Raw genomic sequence first — 22,767 nt, 5'->3', positions numbered from 1 at the left:
ATTGTAAGCTACCTAGGTGTTTATGACCAAAAAAAGCTACCTAGGTGAATGTTACAATCGTGGTGGATAACGCCTTCGCCTAAAAATTAAGCTATGCAAGGTGACTTGAAATTTGAGTTCAATCAATCCGTAAACTTATCATCAGAGAGCCTTAAATTTTATTCTTTTCATAAGAACCACGTATAGTGCAGGAGCACACCAAATTGATATTGAAATAACGTCTCATATCAGAACACCAACCAATCCTTGAAGTGATGGAATAAGTGGAAAAATTCTGAGGTGAACATAGTTTGGAGAGAGAAGGGTTCAAAACCATAATTTGTTCTGTATGTAGTTGCCCTTAGATAAGGGTTCGGCGTTCGATTACACAATGTTGTTGAGCCAACTTTGCCGTTTGGGAACTGACGTAAAGCCAGAGTAAGGAAGCAACACATTTCGTCTATGTTTGTTATTGAACCTCAAAAGGTTAACAACCTTCGAAAGTGCAGCTAGCTGGGCAGCACCATTGGATCGTCATGAGGGCGCCACAGTCCGCTTTGGACATAACACGTGATTGGCGGTGACTGGTGAGTGAGGTGAAGCATCCAAATCACAGTTAGACAAATGTATTATATGCACATGAAGATAATCGAACACCCATCAGCGTCATGCCATCGTTAGTTTTCCCCACACTTAATAATCTTATGAGCATGGAGGCAGGCCAGGCACTAGTCTTGTTCCAAACCTGTCATCCAAGAAATGGTTTTAATTAATTTAGGGTGAGATTCATCATCTTCTTTGTTCATGTATGGCGGCTAGTCCAACAAGGGTTTCCTTTCTTTTTTCCTGAAAATGAAAAGAAAAGAAAAGGCTAGGATTGATGGTTTTGGTTGGTGTGAGTCCACTAAAGATAATAAACTTATCTTATATCGCTAATTTTTGAAAAATAGTCGTGTAATCATTAATCAGTAATAAAGTATGACTTGTATGTCTTAATCATGAGTCTTGGCTAATTTAAGAGGTTATGAGCAAGTAGCAACCCAAGAATTATAACCATTATAAGAATTGAATAGGACCAAATTCAATCTCAATCGGCCTAGTAATGACTCTAATTCAAATCAAAATCCAAGTTTATTAGCGGTTTGCTCACCAAACTTTGAAACTAATTAAAGATATTGATCACGTATTATTGTATGGCTGAAAACATCAAAATGCACCTCCAATTTGCACAACTTGGTTCGATCGATCAATTAATTATTTGAGGGATAACAGTCATGAGCAAAGAGCTAGTTTAATGCATTAACAATCAATGAAAACAAAATTTCCAACAATGAGTGACAGTCTTGTAATCTTTTCTTGGAAATTATTCTATGCACCGTTTATGTCGGTACAAGTGCACGTCGGTACATTAAATCCTCCTCAATCTTTTCTTTCTTTTTTCTTTGAAGATACCACATCTTCTCTATTTAGAATGAAATTGAATATGTACACATCAATTAGAGCATTTTTAACAATGCTAGCCATTTTTCAGTCAACTTTAACCAAAGTAGCTAAAAAGTCATTTTGGCTAGCTGCTTTAGAAATACGTCTACATCAGTACTCTCTATTTTAGCTAGTTTTGAATTTATTTATTGTTTAAATGAAGATAATTAGTTTAAATATATTTATAAATTACATAAAATAACTCAAAAAGAATGTTTTAAATTATAGAGAGCTTCATCTCGCTCTCTATATTTAGGAGCGAGATAGCTAAAAGCTATAATGGAGAGCCACTTAGGAGTCTGGTGCAGCTGCTAAAATAGATAAAAAAAACAAAATATGCTCTCCAAAATAGCTAAGGAGCCAGAATAGAGAGTCTGCTAAAGATGCTCTTTGTTTTATAATGAGAAAATATTATTTATTTTATGAACCTCGATAAAATAAGGAGTTTTTATTCAAATAGAAAGAAACAATTACAAAGATGGAGACTAGACTAAATCTCTTGACAATACCAACAAAAATGAAAATTGGGAAGCTGCACCCATGACAATAACTTTAAATGAAAGGTTGAGACAAATCCTACCAAATTAAACCTAAAATAGTTCTACAACTTCCTAATGATCCGTGGCATGATCACCTTCTCAAAATATATATATATATATATATGCATTTGAGAAATATACATGCGAGTAGTTACGCTTTCATGTACTATATAGACTGTACAGTCTAGATTTTTCCCTTACTATGAGATTAGTTAAGCTTCTGTTACTATCAAGTTTGGAAGGTAGGAGTTCTAACTTCTAAGCTAGCTGGAATCAGTTAAGTAGATAAGGAATTGAATGCCTGCCAAGTGAGCCTTTCTTTGTATTGGCAACTTTATTAGTGTGTGGTGATAAGCTTGGGTGTTGTAACATCACACTTACGTACGTCACTAACATGCCAAACATTAATTTCAACGAAAAGTTGGTAATATATCACGAACAAATTATGTGCCAAGAGAAATTTATTTATAGAATGCATGTGCTATAGTATAATTATTAGTTCATATATATGTGTCCGTATGTCTAACAAAAAAAAAAAAAAAAAAGTCAGGTCAATTAACAAGGGCTGCATTATCCAAATTCTAAACCAGAATCAATAATGGAGTTGAGAAAATTGACTTGTAATCGAGTGGTTGTGATCAAGAATAATCGATCTGGTTGGTGAAAGACAGAAGCTGACAGTTTATTCTCTATCCGTGATCCATTCGTCTACGGTACAATTTCAAAAAATGGCATGTCCAGCACTGAGTTTCCGGGGGTCCAAGGCGAATAAATTTTTTTTGGCCCTTCGACTTTCTTGTGTATTCACATTTTTGTTCGCAGCAAAGTACTAAATTTTTGGAGGCACTTGGCAAATAATGGTCATAGACACCTTGATAGGATTTGTGTTGGACATGTAGCATTAAGTATAGTTGAAGATCTAAGTTGAAGAAATTGCATCTAGGGGAGGAATGGAGGATCCATATCCCTTTTCCAGAAAGATCGGATTCACATGAACCACCAAGAGGCATTACAAGCAGGGGCGGCCCTGAGGGTGTGCAGGTAGTGCCGCCGCACAAGGCCTCCGAAAATTGGAGGCCTCCGACTTTGAGTTTCGAGTATATATAGGTATAAATGAATATAATTAATTTAGTTCCCCATATATGTAGATAATCTTGTGTAGTCCAGTTGGTAGGCTAGCCAAGGCGTGCGCGGGTTTTTATATCCTTGTCACGGGGCGCGGGTTTTTATATCCTTGTCACGGGTTCGAAACTTTGAATCTCAAACTTCCATTTTTAATCTTCTTTTCTATTCCTTTTTTTTTTTTTAAACCTTCAGTGTCCCTGATTTTTTTTTCTTTTCTCTTTTTCTTTTTTAATCTTCCTTTTTTCTTTTTTTCTTCCTTTTTCTTTCTCTCCGTGTCCCTGATTTTCTTTTTCTTCTCTCTTTTTCTTGTAAAAAAATCTCACATTCCTTTAGGGTTTAGGATTTTCTTTTTCCTTTTGTTAGTAGATTTTTTTTTTGGTGTCAGCAAATCAGATTTTTTTTTCCTTTTGTTACTAGGTTTTTATTAACCTTATAAAAGAGACATTATTTGAAACTTTCTTAGTTATTTTGATTAGTTGTTTGAAAATAATTTTTATATTATTGAATGATCTTGTCATAACATTTTTTTTATTGTACCCATTTTTTTTTAAAAATCATTATGCAATGAACATAAGGTCTCTGTCAAATTTTTGCACTAGGTCTCTGAATTCTCAGGACTGGCCCTGATTACAAGTTTGTTCATACACAGCCACTTTACTAGACTTAATTAATATAAGGCAAGAAGAAGTGTAAAGGGCAACACTTATCCAAAGAAACAAAACCTGATCTAAAATACAGCAATAACTACAGACTTGATACAAGAGTAAAAAGAAGTTTGGAAATACATCAGGCACTAATACTAATCAAACTTGATACAGAATTATTGAAGCCATGACTGAAGTCAGCAAACCACTAATTAGCACCAGTTTAGGAGCCACTAATTAGCACCATTTTAGGCATAACTAAAGTGGTGCTAATTAGTGGTTTGCTGACTTCAGTCATGACTTCAATAATTCTGTATCAAGTTTGATCTGTATGAGTGCCTGATGTATTTCCAAACTTCTTTTTACTCTTGTATCTAGCTAGTTGAGTTTCATATCCGATTACCTTTGAGGTACCGTTTGCTGGGATCAAATATATATACTTGGTGATGTTTCAGTAAGGTGCATTGAGATTTCAGAAAGTTCCCTACATGTGACTTGAACTACTACTTTTTATTAATTACCAACTGCATATTTCCAATATCTGTTCTGAAACTCCTTTATGCAACACAAATTCGATCACATTTTCCATATACAAGCTAGGAGTCATGAGCCATGCTGCTGGAAGATGATCAAAGACTAGCATGCATGCATGTGTGTCTTAATTTGCAGGATAGACTGAAGTTGAACTGTTGAAGAATGACAACTATCAAATTCAAAAAACCTTAACTGGCATCTGATCCAATGAAGGGTGTCACATGGCAAAGAGTGATCTGGAGGACTTTCATGCATGTTGTGATCGATCTTCTTTTGTGAAACTCATAAATGGAGTGAGCTGGTTGCATTATACCCAGCAAGGAACAAATACAATTCTTTCTAGATAGTAAAGCAGTTACATCATTGTAGATTGATTATAGTGGAATGTTGTATTTGTTAGCGTGAGTCATGGGATTGGTATCCCATTTATTGTGGTAAATGTGGATTGATTAAGATTGTGTAATCAAGGAGAGAATATTTGTGTATAATTAAGGAGAGAATATCACATTGTAATTATTGTAATTAGTTTCCTAGTAGAACTCTATAACTTCTGTATATATACTCCAATTCGGGAGATGAGAAATATATGAGTATGAGAAATTCCCAAACTCTCTCTTTAATTGTGTTCTGTTTGACTTGGTATCAGAGCAGAGATCCTTCCTAGACTCTGTTTCATTTGTTTCCGCTGCAAAATTTACATTCACCCTTTGTACTCTTTGAAAGAGTTTGTCTTTGTCATCTGTAGCAGCTCTGACATTCTATTTAGACCCAACGAAATCTGGTTGTTCTTGAAGCTTCGGTTGCCGTTTGAAGAAGAAAAATGGGAGATTTGACCAACAAGGCAGCCATGAAGAACCTTCACACCGAAATCTCTAGTTTGACAGTTCAGGTCAAGTCTTCTTCACCAGTCTCCTTGTCTCCTCAGAATGGGAATTCTCAGTATCGGCCCAAGAATCAGGATTATCAGCCGAATCAGAACTACAATAGGGGACCCGCTCCATTTAACAACCAGGTGACTTGCAACTTTTGCAAAAATATTGGCCATTACAAGAGTCAATGTCCCAAATTGCTGAGAATAAACTCCAACAACTCTGGGTGGAAAGGTGACAACAATAATCAAAGAAGCAAAGCGGCAATTCAGTTGGTGCAAGAACCTGATTTCTATGGTGTGGAGGGCCAGGACCATACTAAGGGTAATGTTCCTCTAATTGAGGAACATCGAGGTAAAATTGGTGTTGCTTTGAATATTTCTGACTTTATTGGTAGTGATACATGGATAATTGATTCTGGTGCATCTGACCATATGATCTGTGATAAGTCTTTGTTTACCACTTTGTCTTCCCCATCTATAACACATGTCTCAAATGCAAATGGTAAGTCTTTTCCAGTTTTAGGTGTTGGGTCAGTCCAAGTTACGCCTTCTATTATTCTCTATAATGTCATCTGTGTACCCTCTATATCTCATCACCTCTTATCTGTGTCTGAGTTGAACTCACAAAACAAGTGTTCTGTAACATTCTATCCAATGTATGTTGTCTTTCAGGATTTGTGCACTAGGGCGATAATTGGCAAGGGAGACCTAAGGGGGAGACTGTTTCACTTGGATTGCATGTACGCAGGACAGACAAAAGCACCGCAAGGTCCAGTGGCCCTGACATTGAATTTTGATTGGTTGGATGAGTTATGGTTGTGGCATCGGCATTTGGGTCATCCGTCTTTTGGTGTCATGAAGAAGTCCATGCCCTCTTTGTTTTTGGGAATAAGTCTAGCTTACATTGTGAGACTTGTACCTTAGCTAAGAGTCATCGGTCTAGTTATTCTCCGAGTTTTCATTCTAGTACTATGCCTTTTGAGTTAATTCATTCATATTTGTGGGGACCTTCCAAACATCCAACCCTTTAAGGAATGCATTACTTTGTTTTGTTTATTGATGATTTTACGAGATTAACTTGGGTTGTTCTGCTTAAGTCAAAAGATGTTGTTTTCTCTGCCTTCACAGCATTCCATAATCTTGTTCATAACCAATATGATGCTAATATTAAAAAATTTCGATATGATAATGGGGGGGAATTTGTTAACTATTCTTTTCATGATTATTTCCAATCTCATGGGATCGTTCACCAAACCGCTTGTCCTCAAACATCATAACAAAATGGGGTTTCTGAGCAAAAAAATTGTCATCTTTTGGATATGAGTCGTGCTCTTCTTCTTAGTGGCAATATGCCTAAATATCTCTGGGGGGAGGCGGTGCTATGTGCTTCCCATCTTATTAACCGTCTCCCATCTCCCTCTCTTCAAGGTCGTGTTCCATTTGAGGTTTTGTCTAGTCATGTCTCCATTCCATCTCTCAATACCCTTCCTGCCCGTGTCTTTGGTTGTGTAGCTTATGTCCATCTTTATAAGAACCAACGTTCCAAGTTAGATGCTCGGACCCTTAAGTGTGTCTTTTTCGGGTGTCTCATCAGAAGGGGTACAAGTACGTGTTATCATCCTCCCTCCCAACGGTTTTATGTCACCATGGATGTTACTTTCAGTGAGGATACATGTTATTTCTCACCTACTGCGGCTCCTAGTCAGGAGGAGAAGAGTGTTTTCTTTGAAGAGAAGTACAAGGAAGTGACCAACACAAGTCTTGAAATCGCAAATTCGTCCGAGGGCCATTCCGTTGAACCACTATAGCAGCCAATTCCAAAAGTTTTGTTTTATCCGTCGACTGGGTCTGTTCGACCGGTCAAAAAAGACTTTGATACGTCGAAGGGGGAGCATCGACTCGTCGACAATACACTGCCTAAAGACATTAGTTTGAAGAATATGCATGCTACTTCAGCTACTCCAGTCTCTCCCTCTCCATCAGTGGTCTCTCCTGTTCAGTCTTCGCCTAAGGTATATAGTGGTTCCCCTTTGTCTAATAATCCTCTTTTATCTAGCAGTTTGTCTAATAATCTTCCTTTGTCTAGTAGTTTGTCTAATAATCCTCTTTTGTCTAGTAGTGTTGTTCCTTTAGATGGAACTACACAAGTTCAAATTAAAGTCTTGCCAGATCGATCAACCCGTGGTCAGCCCCCAAAGAAGTATGAACCGAGTTTGAGTGCTAAGGTTAAGTACCCTGTAACCAATTATGTGTCGACCCATAAGTTGTCTAAACCATATGTAGCCTTTGTGAATCAATTATCTTCTGTGTCTCTTCCTAGTAAAGTGCAAGATGCAATAAAGGATGAGAAGTGGGCAAAGGCGATGGCCGTAGAGATGGATGCACTTGAGAAGAACTGTACATGGGAGTTGGTATCATTGCCTCTAAGAAAACAAATTGTTGGGTGTAGATGGGTATATACTATGAAGCACAATCCAGATGGGTCGGTGGACAGATATAAGGCAAGGTTAGTGGCAAATGGTTATACTCAGAAGTATGGAGTGGACTATGATGAGACTTTCACACCAATTGCAAAGATCAATAAAATCTAGGTACTTCTGTCTCTAGCAGCTAATCTTGATTCTACTCTACAGCAGTTTAATGTGAAGAATACTTTCTTACATGGAGATTTGAATGAAGAAGTGTACATGGACTTGCCTTCGGGATATGGTACTTCCACAGGAGAGAAGGTGGTGTGTAGACTAAGGAAGTCACTATATGGTTTGAAGCAGTCTCCAAGAGCTTGGTTTGGTCAGTTCACAACATTTATGAGGAGAATTGGATATAGGCAGAGTAACCCGGATCACACCTTATTCCTTAAGCATCAGAAGGGTAAGGTTACAGCCTTGATTGTTTATGTTGATGACATGGTGGTGATAGGTAATGATTCAGAGGAGATTAAGAAGTTGCAGAATCAGTTGTCCTCAAAATTTGAGATGAAATACTTGGAAAATTTGAAGTATTTCTTGGAGATTGAAGTTGCTCGAGGGAAGGATTGTATTATGTTGAGTCAGAGAAAGTATGTCCTTGATTTGTTAGCAAAGACTGGCATGCTTGATTGTAAGCCAGTTGATACTCCTATTGAGCAGAATCATCGGTTAGCAGAATATCCGGATCAAGTACCCACGGTATCAAAGGTTAGTTGAGAGATTGATTTATTTGTCACACACTAGACCAAATTTGGCTTATGCAATTAGTGTTGTGAGTCAGTTTATGCATAATCCTAGTGAAGCTCATATGAAAGCTGTAATTCGAATCTTGAGGTACTTAAAATCTGCTCCAGGTAGAGGGTTGGTGTTCTCCAACTTAGATGTTTGTGGGTATACAGATGCAGACTGGGCAGGTTGTATTATTGATCGAAGGTCTACTTCAGGCTACTTTACGTTTGTGAGTGGTAATTTGGTTACTTGGAAAAACAAGAAGCAAAAGGTGGTAGCCTGTTCCAGTGCTGAAGCAAAGTATAGAGGAATGGCTGGTGGAGTTTGTGAGATGTTGTGGTTGAGGCACTTGTTGAGATATTTGAGGTTCAAACAGAAGAAGGCGATGCCTCTATATATATTATGATAATAAAGCTGCTATTGAAATTACTCATAATCCGATTCAGCATGACAGAACGAAGCATGTGGAGGTTGATAGACATTTCATTAAGAAAAGTTGGATGGTCAAATTATTTCATTTCCTTTTGTACCTACTGAGGAGTAGTTGGCAGACATTCTTACAAAGGCAATATTTAGTAAGGCATTTTATGACTCACGATCCGTGATCTGTATGCTCCAACTTGAGGGGGAGTGTTAGCGTGAGTCATGGGATTGGTATCCCATTTATTGTGGTAAATGTGGATTGATTAAGATTGTGTAATCAAGGAGAGAATATTTGTGTATAATTAAGGACAGAATATCACGTTGTAATTAGTTTCCTAGTAGAACTCTATAACTTCTATATATATATATATACTCCAATTCAGGAGATGAGAAATATATGAGAGTGAGAAATTCCCAAACCCTCTCTTTGTGTTCTGTTTGACTGCATTGGTTGTGTTAGACTGTCAGTCTTTTATCATAGATGTAAGTCTCCATCAGTACGTGGTGATAAACTGATAATATTGCTAAATGTCGTTTCATGACTTCATCAAGGAGCTAGCCAATCTACCACAATAATTGTCTATTACGGAGATTATTATATATAGTGGTAAAAGGTGTGTCTGGAGGGCGTTTGCTCATGTGCATGGTTAGATGCGGGTATCATTTTGATACATTTAGGGTTTGGGAGTTGAAAGAAGAGGCCAGGTATTAGAAGATCGTGGCAAAACCATCGGAGTAGGAGGAAGCAATCAGGCAAATTCAAATGGTTAGGTGAGAGAGTTATTTTGCCTTGCAAAGATATTCCTTCGTACTCAACAGAAATGTCAATATATATATATGCAGGAACATTATAAGAAGTAAAAAAGACTTCAAAATGTGATGGATTTTTTTTTTTTTAATTACAAAAAAGTGATAGGGTTGTTTGGAAAGTATCTTCGGATCTACCCATTGCTTCCGGGGGTGGCGGACACCAGTTTCTAGCTGGATAACAACCAATATGCTTGTCCAGTGCATAGACTGTACTAAAATTTCATTAATCTGATATTTCTACATTTGTAATAAAATTTGAACTCATATGTAGCAGTTGGACATGAGTTGAGCATGAAGCTGTGGAGGAGCTGGGAGAGGACCTGAGTTAGAACTGTCATCAACATTCTCTTTGCAAGTAGGCCAGTTCATTGCTCATTCCTTTTGTTCTATATTTGTTAGAATAGTCGTAAAAGTTTGATATTTGAGATTAATCAAATGCATATATGCTTCTTTCATAGATTTTCAAATAGATTGCTACTATTTACTAACATTCACCATTTCAAGTCAAGATAGACTATTGTGCATAATGTATCAAGACTGAATTTTTTTTTTTTTTTGAGGGGGAACAAATTCAATTTGTTTTCCATTTGCTTAGATACATTGTCATCTAGTATTGATGGGGGATCGAACAATGTCCTTTGAATTTTCAAAGTTAAGCACTTGACCTCAAATGTTGCTCAACTTATCAGGGCAAGACTTCTCAACAGTGATCTGGTTACACAAACTATACTGGAAATTGTTACTGGAGCTGTTTGATTTTTTCCTTGAAAGGTGAGGCAAAAGCTTGACAAGCTAAATATATATGAACTTCCTGTGGGGAGAGATTGAGGATAAGAAGGAAGTCCATTTGGTGAAACAGACTTATTTTGTAAACCTAAAGCCTTTGCTGCCTTGGGAATCAAGAAAACTGAAGAGATGAATCTGGCTGCACTGCCAGCAGGATAATTGTCTTTGGAACTCTGTCTTTCAGGAGAAATACCTAAAACTGTGCTTGATAGCATTAAAATTGTCCTTTTAGATTCTAGATAGGACCTGGAAAAATATCAGTTATGGAGCTAAATTGCTAGGAGGCAAGGTCTGATTTGGAGGGTTGGTATGGCTCTACTGTGAAGTTCTAGACGAACAAGAACTCAATGTTCTGCCATATGATCATTCAAAAAATCTTTAATTTCTTCTCTTTCTGGCTTTGATGGTTGTGATCCTGTTGTTCAAGTTGCAGGAGGTGCCCCTAATTGCTGCTTCACAGCTAAATCTGTTTACTATTGTATTTATGACCTTGGTTCTCTACCTTCCTTGATGGAATTTCATGTGGAGCTTACGGAGTGCTTCTAAGCTCAAAACTTTCCTTTGGATTGTTTACTCAGTCAAAGCTTCTGATCAATGTACTACGTGTTATGACCTAGTTTCCCAGAGAGTTTTGTTGAGGAGCAATTCTCATCCAGATATTATTCTTGTGGCCTACTTTGGTTAGAAATACTTCCAGTATGGACCAGAAAGGATGGCTTTCAGCCGTGCCAATCTGCACTGTAAAAGTGTTCTAATGGCCATGCTTTGGTGCAATTTCTTTGTGTTCATATGTTGGTATAACTGGAAGTGAAGGAATAAGCAAGTATTTGATAATGGTTTCTGCAAGCATCATAATCCTGCTAATGATCATGTGGAGCTTACGGAGTGCTTCTAAGCTCAAAACTTTCCTTTGGATTGTTTACTCAGTCAAAGCTTCTGATCAATGTACTACGTGTTACGACCTAGTTTCCCAGAGAGTTTTGTTGAGGAGCAATTCTCATCCAGATATTATTCTTGTGGCCTACTTTGGTTAGAAATACTTCCAGTATGGACCAGAAAGGATGGCTTTCAGCCGTGCCAATCTGCACTGTAAAAGTGTTCTAATGGCCATGCTTTGGTGCAATTTCTTTGTGTTCATATGTTGGTATAACTGGAAGTGAAGGAATAAGCAAGTATTTGATAATGGTTTCTGCAAGCATCATAATCCTGCTAATGATTATTAGTGCTTCCGATGATTGGCACTATGCTCAAAATAGAATTCAAACCATGGATGATTGTTTTGTCTAAATTTTCTTTCTTGCAAAGAGTCTCCCGAGGACGAGTAAACTGAAGATTGATGGAACTAGGCTTATGCACTCAAGAAAAATTGGAGCTAGAGGTCTACTCAGAGATCACAATGGGAACTGGCATAAGGGTTTTATGGCTAATCTTGGTATTGAGCTAGTGCTTATGCAGAAGCTTGGGGCCTGCATATTGTTCTGAAATTGCATGGCCGACTGCAACAGTAGTGAGTTGGAGGTTGATTCTGATTCTGCAGTTCTTGTTCATCTGGTAATTTCGAGCTGCATTCCTTGGGAGCTCTTTTAGAGAGCTTTAATTATTTGCTTTGTAGTTTTGAAGAGGTGAAGCTGAAACATTTTCCTAGGGAAAGTAATATGGCTGCTCACTGTTTGGCAAAACACAGCTTTGATGGTAAAATGAAGTTCTGTTCCTTGATTACACCCCCTCCCCAAGCAACTAGTGCTAACATTGGAGGTATCTGTTGAATCGCTATAGCTAAACCCATGAAAGACATAAATTATGAAGCTAGAATTATCAATATAAAACTTCGCTCAATGAATGAGAACCTTAGTGATGAATTCTTTGTTTGTTTGCTTTGGTTGCGAACAATTCACCCCAGAAATGTGGGGCACCGTCAAAATTGCAGCAACCACCAGAGCCGCTAACAACCCATGGTTTGGACAGGAACTGCTCCAGTTGAGCAACAAGAAGCTTCGCCAACATCACCGAGATTGTGAGCATAGGCACCGCTGCAAAAAAGTTGGGCGTTTGGACCTAGGATAGCAAACCAGAAAGCCGCAAGGGTTCAGTTAGTGTCAAAAGCCTTCAGAAGCAACTTTGCTTTTCTCTGAGTTTGATAGAAAGCTTATATTGCTTATCTATTACTCTGAGCCAAAGAATGCTTCACTTGTTCCTCTTACTTTGAAATATTACCATTGTTATTCGCAAATTCAAATGTCAAACTATGCAATTGCAAATGCAAACCATCTGAAATTAGATCGCTAACAAACTTGTTTACCTGGCTAAATCTGCCATTTTGATACAACCATATAGCTACAGGAACCCTAAACATAAAACTCCTTACATCTTACCATGAACAACTATGTACCAACTGCCTAATTTCTAAAACTGCCTTGTTTAGATAAGAAATACAAAAGATAAAGATACAAGATCAAGTGAATGTGTTCTACCGTTCTACCAATCATATCGAAGCCCAAGACATGTTGCAACCAGTGGTTTTATCCCAATTGAACCATCACTGTTCATTATCTACTTTAGCTTTGCATGATACTACCGGCACCAGCAATTGAGATCCATTCTGGTTACATTCTCCCACGAAAGTCAATTCTTTATACTAACACGACACTATATTCCCAGCCATGTCACCTGCAAAATGTAAACGTAAAAATCTTGCAAATGTAATCCCAAATTAACTTAAAGGTGAAAAACTCAAGATATGGGCCAATAGTAGCTGAAGTTCAACAAAAGAACCCGAGTTAAGACATGCTGTAGCATCTAGTCATTTATTGACTACTTAGACAAGTAGGTTATTACAAATCAAGGAAGTTCGGCCTTAATCTTCTTATCATAGTCCTCAAAAGATATCAGGCAATTTGACCTCGGGTAAGTATAATTGGCAAGGATATTTCAAGAAACCGTGCATGGAGTGTTCAAGTCTCCTACTTCTAAAGAATATTTGATGATGCAATGAATTTAACTTTTGACTGAGTAGAATAATTGTAGGGCTTCAAGAAAGTGTGCAATACATTTTGGTGTCAAGTGTCAAGGAAGCACATGCTGAAAATCATAAGAAAAGGGAACAAATCAACAATTTGATATTATGGGATGTTAAAATACCAGTCAATTTCTTATCAAAACACACCCACTAAATTGAGTTCCGGCCAAATCAGATTGCTCCGTGAGAATACTCACCATGCATGCACTTGATGAAAAAGTCCAACTCCGAAAAGCAAATTGTCCCTTGAACTAGAGGAGATGGTTGCTGATATACAAAGAATGTGAAATGGTGGCGATCAGGATCATTTCTTGGCTTCACCATTTCAACAATTCTCATGCACCCTTCTCTATCATAGCATGACAGTGCATTTTCCCCAGCCACAGTCAATCCTCTATCCCAAGCTAAATTTAAAACCTGTAGGAACAAATGAGAATCTAGTCACTTGAATTGATTACTTTTAAGCATATCCGCAACTAAGCAAACACAATTATTTGTATTAAAACCTGGCAACTTCAAAATGTAATACTGAGTTCTGTGCCTTTCAAATACAAGGGAACTCTAGGGTTCACTCAGAATAGACCTAGGCTACTAGCAATACAGAATTATAAACGGCTACAGAGCCAAGGAACAAGGTCCATCACCTGCCAACTCAAACCTTCTGGATCACCCAATGCTTCATCACCATCATTTGGTGCCGAGCAAACAAACTTAACCGTCACTGAATGTTTCTTCAGAACTTCAAACACTGGAGAGTACCCATCTTGGTTTCTAGGATTATAGTACCCAGAAGTTAACTCTGCCGCATGGCTAGGTGTTTTGTACCACCAATAAACAGCAGGAACCTGCAGAGCGGCATCTTTCTTTCAGTTCTAATCATTGTGATATAAGGACTTCACAAGAGGACACCAAAAAGACATGACACTTGGTTCAGTTCTTTGGTTAACCTATTCAGTTGAAAACAATGACAAAATGTCTGATCTTTTAAGCTTAAAACATCTCTATACCATTCTAGGTCTGGTGTTTGGGATCTTCTGACCAAACTGAACATAATAAATCTCCATACCACTAAGTTTCACTATGAGACTAAAAGAAGTATCATCACATATTCTCCGGAAATGCATGCAACACTGGATCCAAAATACATTACATTTTCCAGACAGGCAAGAACTATTTGTTAGGAGTCACGAGCATGACAGAGCTATCGGAGTACAACATGTGTGTACTTGCAAGTTGCAAGGAAACTGGAGTTGGAGAATGATGATGGGTTGCACACATAAACAAACTATTGCACGCATCCCAAACAGTGGTTCAAACATAAAATGTTGGGTTGTACAGTTTACGGACCACTCTTCACTTCCTTTTGTTTTGGTGTTATGATGGTCCGAAACTCATAAAACAAAGAGAGACAGACTCATGTCCATGAATAGTACAGAGAACCAGATTATGGATTTGCTTTTTAACTTGGACGGTGATTGTCATAGTGTGTTTGGGAGTTTAACACCCTTCATTTTACTTCTAGGAATCTTTTTAGAAGAAAAGAATCAAAAGTTTTTTATAGTGTTTTTACAGAGCCATCCACTAAAACTCTTCTCTGACCTCACTTTTTAATTTTTTATTTTATTTTACTTTTTATGAGAAACCAACCTTCAATAACCAAATAAACAAATACAAAGAAGATGAGGCATTACAAAGAACAAACAGAACATATCCAAAGAACTTCTATCTCTCACACATTAGGGCATTACAGAGCCCATTTAATTCCAGTTCATATTCAATAAAAACTTTTACCACAAGAACAGAGCAACATCTAATTTGAAATTTCAGATGGTCTTTTAAGCATCAAACAGCAGTGAGGTGAAAGACACTAAAAAGGCCGTCTTCTCGGAACCATATCCTATGTAATGAACTTACCATAAGCGATTAGCTAAGCTAAAATTTGTACAATAGGAGGCACTTTAACCTTCCATATTTGCATGAGAGGGAGCCAAAAAAACAAAGAGAAGAATTACCTAACTTCCTAAGTTAATTAGCAAACTTTATAAAATTTATGGAAAATTATTTCTGTTGCTTCAATCCCTCCTTTCCTCTTAGAACAGAAAAGTTGAGTTATACAGAACTGATACATTCCTTTTATAACTGACCTATGTTAAACACCAAACAAGGAATTGAGATGTTCCGACCTATTTTCCTTTCATATCCTTCACATAAAAGTATTGCTACTGTACACAGGCTAGTCGGCCCTAGTTACGGGTTTTTTCAAGAAAAAAGGAGTGAAGGGAAGTTAGAGAGCATAACACAATACTTAGAACAGATGGCACTGGATAGAGCATAGACCTGATTCATACCTTGACAATTACTTTTGTTTCATCAAAGGCAAGGCTTGCAAGAGATAGGACATTATCTGCATGGTCAATTAGTGTCTTGGCATACCAATGAAGGAAAAAGCGTCCATAGTAACTATCATAATCACCACGCTCACAGAAGAAGCCAGTTTCATGTGGCCGAGAATTGTATTCACCAGCATTATCTGGTCCTCTAGCCCAGAATGAGTGCCCACGCAATTTTGCTGCTTTATGCAGACTTTGTTGTAGGTATCTATCATAACACTGCAAGAACGCAATTTAGAATTTCTTTAAGATAATTGGAGTGCAGAAACTATATTTGAAGGAAGATGACAGAAGCAAGCCTTTTTTAAAAACCAACGACACATTATGGTAAATGATTGCTACAAACTTTATGATGACTGTCACTATAACACATGTAAACAGGGAAAGAGTAGTTTTAAACTGAAAAGAAATAAAACTGTCAATCATGACCTTTTATTTTGCCTGTTTATTTTCTTCACTTCATATTTCAAACTGCAGAATGTATGGATTTACAACAACTTCACGAAGAGAAAGGAATAGATGCCCTGGGTTAGCTTTACTTGATACCTGAAACTCGCCGATACCAGGATATCTCCATCCCATCCTTTCTGAAAAGGAAGGATACTTTAGCTCCCCAGAAGCTCCAAGTCCAATCTCCACAGCAGAAATAAGACCCTCACCAAACAAGTCATCAAACTCGGTACGGAAACTTCTCATGAAATCAAAATAGACCTGAATGTTGAATAGCAAAGATCAAAACAAATCAAGAGGTAAAAAAAGTTTGAACTTAGAAACGAAGCCGAAATAAGAAAACAAAAATGGTACATAACAATAAACTGTTCGTAGTGACTGAGGGGATAGAAGACGATGTAAAAGAAGAAATGATACAGGGAAATACAAAAGAGGATGATAAAGGTGAACCAAAAGAAAAGTTGTACTAAATGGATAGCTACATAACAGCTCAGAAGTGTATAGTTTCATACCTCAACACCAGTTCTTCCATGCAAAACTCTCTCTTTGTCGACGCCCCAGGATAGACATTCAGTATTCCTCCTTCCTTCTCGATCTGTAAAGAATATGTCCTGGTTTTCTTTACCAATGTCTAAAATCCACTTCGGAAGAGGAATAAGGGCTTCACCGGACTCGCTTCTTCCATACTCATGAAATGCCATTACAACCTTCAATAAATTATTTCACAAACCACTCATCAATAAACTGGAAAGTGATGCAATCAGAATATGAGCAATTCAAAATCAACAATCCTCAGGTTATAAAATAATGAGGTAGCAAGAATGCATCTCACAACCCTATACTTGCTCACTTGTTTACACCAATAGCATATTGTAGCGGAATACATGAAATATTTAAGTGGTGATGCATTTTCAACTACCTAACCCAACAAGGTGCATGAAAATTTTATACACCAACAAAACAGACAAGGAGAAATGTAAAATATAAATATTATTACTCAGTCTTTCCCTTTTACCCCACAAAATAACAGATATCAGATATCAGACATTCATTCGCAAAAATAAACTAAACAGGTGACAGGATGAGCTTCATTCACAGAGCCTTCCGCAAATTTAGTGTTCTGAGATAAGTATACTGTTGAAAAAAGAGGGCAGGAGTTTCAACAAAATGAAACTTAAGTGTCCAGCAACTTAAATTTTATCAAAACCAGAGATCCCAAGAGATGTTACTATGAAAAAGAATTCCACACAAATTTAAGAATGATAAAGGGCCTCACCAAACAAGGAAATAAAAACCATTCTAAAGTTCACACGCATTAGTTTCACTGTTCCACCACATAAAAGGACATTAGATAGCGCTGCTCTTTTACAGTTTTATCATTAAACATTTTCGGAATCAGAATAACTTCATTGCTTTGAGACATGCTTACATTATCTCATAAACAACATTACCGTGGCGCAAATTGCATTGGATGGCAACTAATGCTTATATTATCATTTAATATTTTCAGAATCTGAAGAACTTTATTGCTTTGAGAAATGCTTATATTATTTCATAAACAACATTACCTTGGCCCAAATTGCATTGGCAACTAAGCGATATCAAAATACCAGCATATGTGTTTAGTTGATGTTTTGTGGTGTTTAAGAGACTGCTCCTCTATTATCTTGTACTTTCAGTCTTTCTCAAATTTCTTGTTTCTCATAGAAAAGAAAAAATAAATGACCTATTTCCATTGAATAGAACCTAATAAGGAATCCCAAATTACCATCAAGTTTCCTTTTTTACTACTTTTTTTTTCCTTTTGGATAATACAAACTTTTATTAACAAAAGAAGCAAATCCCACACAGACGCGAAAGACTCCACTGGACTACCAAACAAAATGATTTACAATTTAAAACAACCATTCAACAAAATCAAAATCATAGCTGCATTCCAATCATAAAGAATAGCCTAAAAAGAGTCTCTAAGCTGTGATGAAACCAGCACCCATAGAGAACCCCAAGAATGAAAACTATCCCATAGTTGATCCACATCCTGACCCCTAGCTTCTGCAAAGATTCTTTGTTCATCTCTGACCACACCACCCAAAAAAAAAAAAAAAAAAAACCCATCTCTATAAGACCATGCCATTTTTACAGCCTCCAAAGAACGAATATCTGTCACACATCAGGGTAGTATTACATGAGCTCGGAGAGTTTCAGTTCACATTTACCTCCCTACATACTTTTTGTCATATGAAAGAAAAAGCAAGAGGACTTCTTTTGAAGAAACAAACCTTATTAAGACAAACTTGAGAAGCCCAAAAACTCTTGATAAGAAGTCCAAACACGAATAAAATTTAGAAGAACTCAATACAATACACAGCATGCAACTCAGAAAAAGACTAGCTGATAGCTGCCTTCCAGTTCCACAAGATGGATGACAGACTTTACACCCCCTAAAAGCCCACACAGAAGGCCAATAACCATCTTATTCCCTCAACTCTTCCACCCTATCTCGTTGTGCTCCTCGAAATTCCCATTATTCCTTAACCAAATTACAACAGCCAAAACTCAACAAGTTTCCAAGACAATGGAGCAACACATGATTCAAGCATTCAGCTGCTCTTTTACACATAGGACACTAGTGGCTCTGATTTGGTCTTTATAGCAAATAAATGATCTCATTGTCTAATGCAACATGACCAAAACGGATATTAGTTTGTTCAAATTGAAGGTCATTCCGAAAATTCTCATTCATGATTCTACTCACCTAAAATAGTTCTATGTATTGGCTATGTAGCAAAAAAAACACATACACACATGCAAACAAAAAAAAATTATAAATGAGCAAATGAATGAGGGAGAGGTACCTGTAATTTTAGCTTGAACTCGCGTACAATGTTAAATAGACCCCTATAACCGGACCAATCGTATTTCTGGGGGCTCCAGCATTCAACAATACCCCACCAACAATCCACAACAACACCATCCGCATTTAGCGATTGCATATGAGTCAGCTCCTGTCTTAACCCTTCAGGATCAACCAACTGGCAGTAATTGTTGACGAAACCAGTCTGACAAACAAGCCCAACGATTGTAGCAGTTAAAAACCATATTTACAAAATCTGAAAATACAGTGAAACAAGTATCAGAATTTGAACCAGCAATCGAAACACAACAATGAGAATCTAAACTAAGCTTGGGGTAAAAACCACTCACTGCAAGTGTCACATAGAGAGGGACGTATGGGGCAGGTGCAAACCCTGCAGCAGAAGGAATGTGCTGCATGAGCTGATCAGTCTCTAAGCAATTTACAGAGTTCATGGCAGGACTACTATTCGAAAACTTCTCATTCTTCTCCCCAATCACAACAGAATCAAGCGAAGCCGGAGACAAACTCTCATCAATTCTAACTACTGATGATGGATGACACTCCAACGGTGCTTTAACACCTGACACTGGAGTCTCCACTGACCTCAAGCTCATCGAATACGCTCCTCCCTGTTTCGAAAAATTTCGAGATTACAGAAATGATTCCATAGTTTGAAGAGGAATGAGGATAAGCGGAAATGAATTTATACTCACAATTTGAGGTGGAGACTGGCGATAAGTGGTGCCGTCAGTCTCGACGACCCAGCCGGCCTCACGCGCCAGAGCTGCGAGCACATCGTTCATATCTGCGCGCGCAGGCAGGGGGAAATTGCCGTACTGGCGGAGTCCGGCGAGCATACGGCTGGTGATCGATCGGCGGAGGCGTTCTCGGAGCTTCGTCCGCTCCTTCTCCTTCTCCCTCTCTCTCCTTCCCCCCTTGGTGGAGGAGGGAGAGACGGGGCCCACCGAGCCGGCTGCGGCTGTGGCGGCGAAGCCACGTGGCCGGCGAGGCTGGGGGTGGGGTTGGGGTTGGGGTTGGGAAGGGAGAGGGTGGTGGGGCTGAGGTGGGAGGTAATCGGAGCTCTGATCGCTTTGGGGGTCCAAATCTTGCCGGAGGCTCTCGTCGTTCATGTCGTTTTGTAGCGTCTGTTGTCGTCTAATAAGCTCTCAAAGTTTTTTAGACTGAGAATCTGAGAAGAGTGTTCAGACTTCAGAGCTCACTCGTAAACACAGCTCTCCATATCAAATGCTGGATTTCACTCCCTCTGCATCGCATAGTATCACTCCTTTGTTTTTACTGTTGCACACTTACTTTTTTACTTTTTTTACTTTTTTGTTATTTTATAGCTAATTTAGGTAAAAACATATTTTGAAAATTTCCATTCTTCTTTGTTTTATTAACAAAATAAAATCTTGAAACTACCTTTTAAAAAATAGAGCAGTCGTGCACTCTTTACTAATTGATGGTTTGTTATAATACATAGATTTAATGGAGACTCCTCCTCGGTGTATTCTGCAGTTTCATTAATTAAGGCTTGAGGGCAGCCGTTTCAGGCTTTCAACTTGCTTTCAAAAAAAAAAAAAAATTGCATTTGTTACACAATTGGGATTGTTACATCATATATAAATACCGATAATAGCCATTGTGATTCATCACTGACCCAAACCTGAAATACAGGAAACAAAAGCGTTTTCTTATCTAATACATGCATTGTCTTATTACATGGTGTACATATAAATATATTTGTGGTGAAGAAGTGAAAAATGGTTCTCACTTCTTTCTCTAAAGTACATTTCATTGACCAATCTAACGCATCACTCTTCAAAGCTTTAACCAATCCAAAATTATATGTGATTAATGGATGTCAGCTTAAAGTAAAACATGAAGAATTGATGCAGCAGCATATAATTTTGTGGCAACAGCTCTAAAAGGAAACCACCAACAGTAACTCTCCTCTCTCCTTTTGAAGAACCACTCCCAAACCTCCAAAACCATGTACCATACTCGTGGTACTAGGGGTCATTATAGACCGGGTTAGGGTCGGCCCTACCTTGAATTGTAGGCTTAGGGTCAGGCCTAGTCAAAGTCAACAAAATTTATGATCGGGCAAAGGCTTAAATATGTTGGAGAATCTTGATATCAATCTTTGGGTTTCCTTCAAGAGGTTAAAAAGAAACCCAAGAAGCTGAAAAGTTTTGTTTCCATAGGCAAGCATATATAGACTCTTTGTTTGTTTTGCAAAACCAGTTATTTGGGAAACTGAAGCACTTTATCCTAATCCAAGATTTTTTACCTTTGTTTCACACAAGGTACTAGACAACGCATCAAAGATGTGAATTTTGCATATATAACTACGTCCGTAATTGATCGAGATAGACCTTTGCAAAACCAATTATTTGGAAAATGTGAAGCACTTTATTTTTATCCAAGATTTGTTACATTCTTCTTGAACAGTATTGTTTCACACAAGGGACTAGACAACAAATCAAAGAGGCGAATATTGTTTCACACATCTGTAATTGAGATAGAATCTCCATCACGCCAGCAACACAAATAGCTAAAGTTGAAGCACAAGACTATGATGAGGTGGCTTGAAAATTGATATCTAGTTTTGTAATATATGATTGCTCATTTGACATTCTAAGTTTTTATTTTTTTTTAATAAATAAAGGAGTCACCGGAAACCGGAAGCACCTACCTATGCCTTCATTAATATTTATTATGGCATCTCCAACAAAATAGCTAAATTCAATTTTTAGCTATATATAACTATTTTTGAAGGAAAACTCAACTCCAACAGACTAGCTATAGCTAAGTTAAATTTAACTTTAGCTAAAATGGCTAGCTATATTTAGCTAAACAATCAAGAGTAGTTAAAGTAAAAGTTATATTTATCTCTCCTCTTTTGGCCACATGTCAATTTTCAATTCGATAAAATATAGTATATCACTTACAAATAGCTTCCAGCATGCCCCAAATTTTTTACCTTTACGTTTCTTACAAATACCACAAAAGAAAATGATAATGTCAATTATATAGAAGACATCAACAGCTGTTCGTAAACCAATATATGTCCATACCAATGTCCAGTCGTAATGGAAGCACATATGGTGCTCCCAAATGACACGGATATAACATAACAAAGGTTCAATGAAGACCGCAAATGCACAGACAATGATGAAGAATGTATTCCATCTATGAGTTGCCTTATCATGCATTTTAAGAATTTCCTCTACTGCTGGTCCTTTCGCACTTCTGTTTTTATGTCCTCTATCTTCTTCCTCTAGAATGATCCCATCTAGATTTCTGAACAAGACAACGTACACCAAACGTACCATCTTTTAAAAATTGATTAATTAAATTTACAGTTTTGTTAAAAAGAAAAAAAGAAGGAAAAAAAAAAGCAACAATAAGAGAATTAACGGGACATGAACTGAGACCTAGTCAACTGTTATATCAGTACAACTAGCAAAATCATCTTATCCTTAACGAAACTAACTGTAAGTTAATTGACACATTTTCGACACGGTTGCTCATATTTCAGGACTTTTGAAGATACAATATCGATCGTCTAGAGTTTGAACCGTTAACACACCTGCAAAATGGTGATTGAGCTGAAAGTTGAAGAATTATCAAATTCATCCAATATAGAATAACCAGCTAG

The 22,767-nt window shown here is 37.5% G+C and overlaps 1 protein-coding gene across 1 annotated transcript; it reads right to left on the bottom strand.

Annotated features, from left to right (window-relative positions):
* Positions 1-12,634: 12,634 nt before the first annotated feature.
* On the bottom strand, positions 12,635-20,348 carry LOC133745662 (beta-amylase 8). The gene is made up of 9 exons (XM_062173768.1): positions 19,817-20,348; positions 19,451-19,732; positions 19,102-19,305; positions 16,759-16,953; positions 16,343-16,507; positions 15,755-16,015; positions 14,051-14,251; positions 13,604-13,823; positions 12,635-13,057 (listed from the first exon to the last, which is right to left on the bottom strand). Exons 1-9 carry the CDS (start codon positions 20,231-20,233, stop codon positions 13,026-13,028), a joined length of 1,977 nt encoding a protein of 658 aa, XP_062029752.1. The 5' UTR covers positions 20,234-20,348; the 3' UTR covers positions 12,635-13,025.
* Positions 20,349-22,767: the final 2,419 nt, after the last annotated feature.

Source organism: Rosa rugosa, chromosome 4, assembly GCF_958449725.1.
Source record: "Rosa rugosa chromosome 4, drRosRugo1.1, whole genome shotgun sequence".
NCBI lineage: Eukaryota > Viridiplantae > Streptophyta > Magnoliopsida > Rosales > Rosaceae > Rosa > Rosa rugosa.
This window is presented reverse-complemented; position numbering and strand designations above follow the sequence as displayed.

What these genes read in the sequence shown, in the direction of transcription:
- LOC133745662 (XM_062173768.1), bottom strand. Translation starts at nt 20,233, where the DNA reads ATGAACGACGAGAGCCTCCGGCAAGATTTGGACCCCCAAAGCGATCAG. An exon ending in ATGGAAGAACTGGTGTTGAG is followed by an intron (nt 16,508 to 16,758) that starts GTATGAAACTAT and finishes TTCAACATTCAG; the next exon opens with GTCTATTTTGATTTCATGAG. An exon ending in TTTCATCAAGTGCATGCATG is followed by an intron (nt 13,058 to 13,603) that starts GTGAGTATTCTC and finishes TACATTTTGCAG; the next exon opens with GTGACATGGCTGGGAATATA.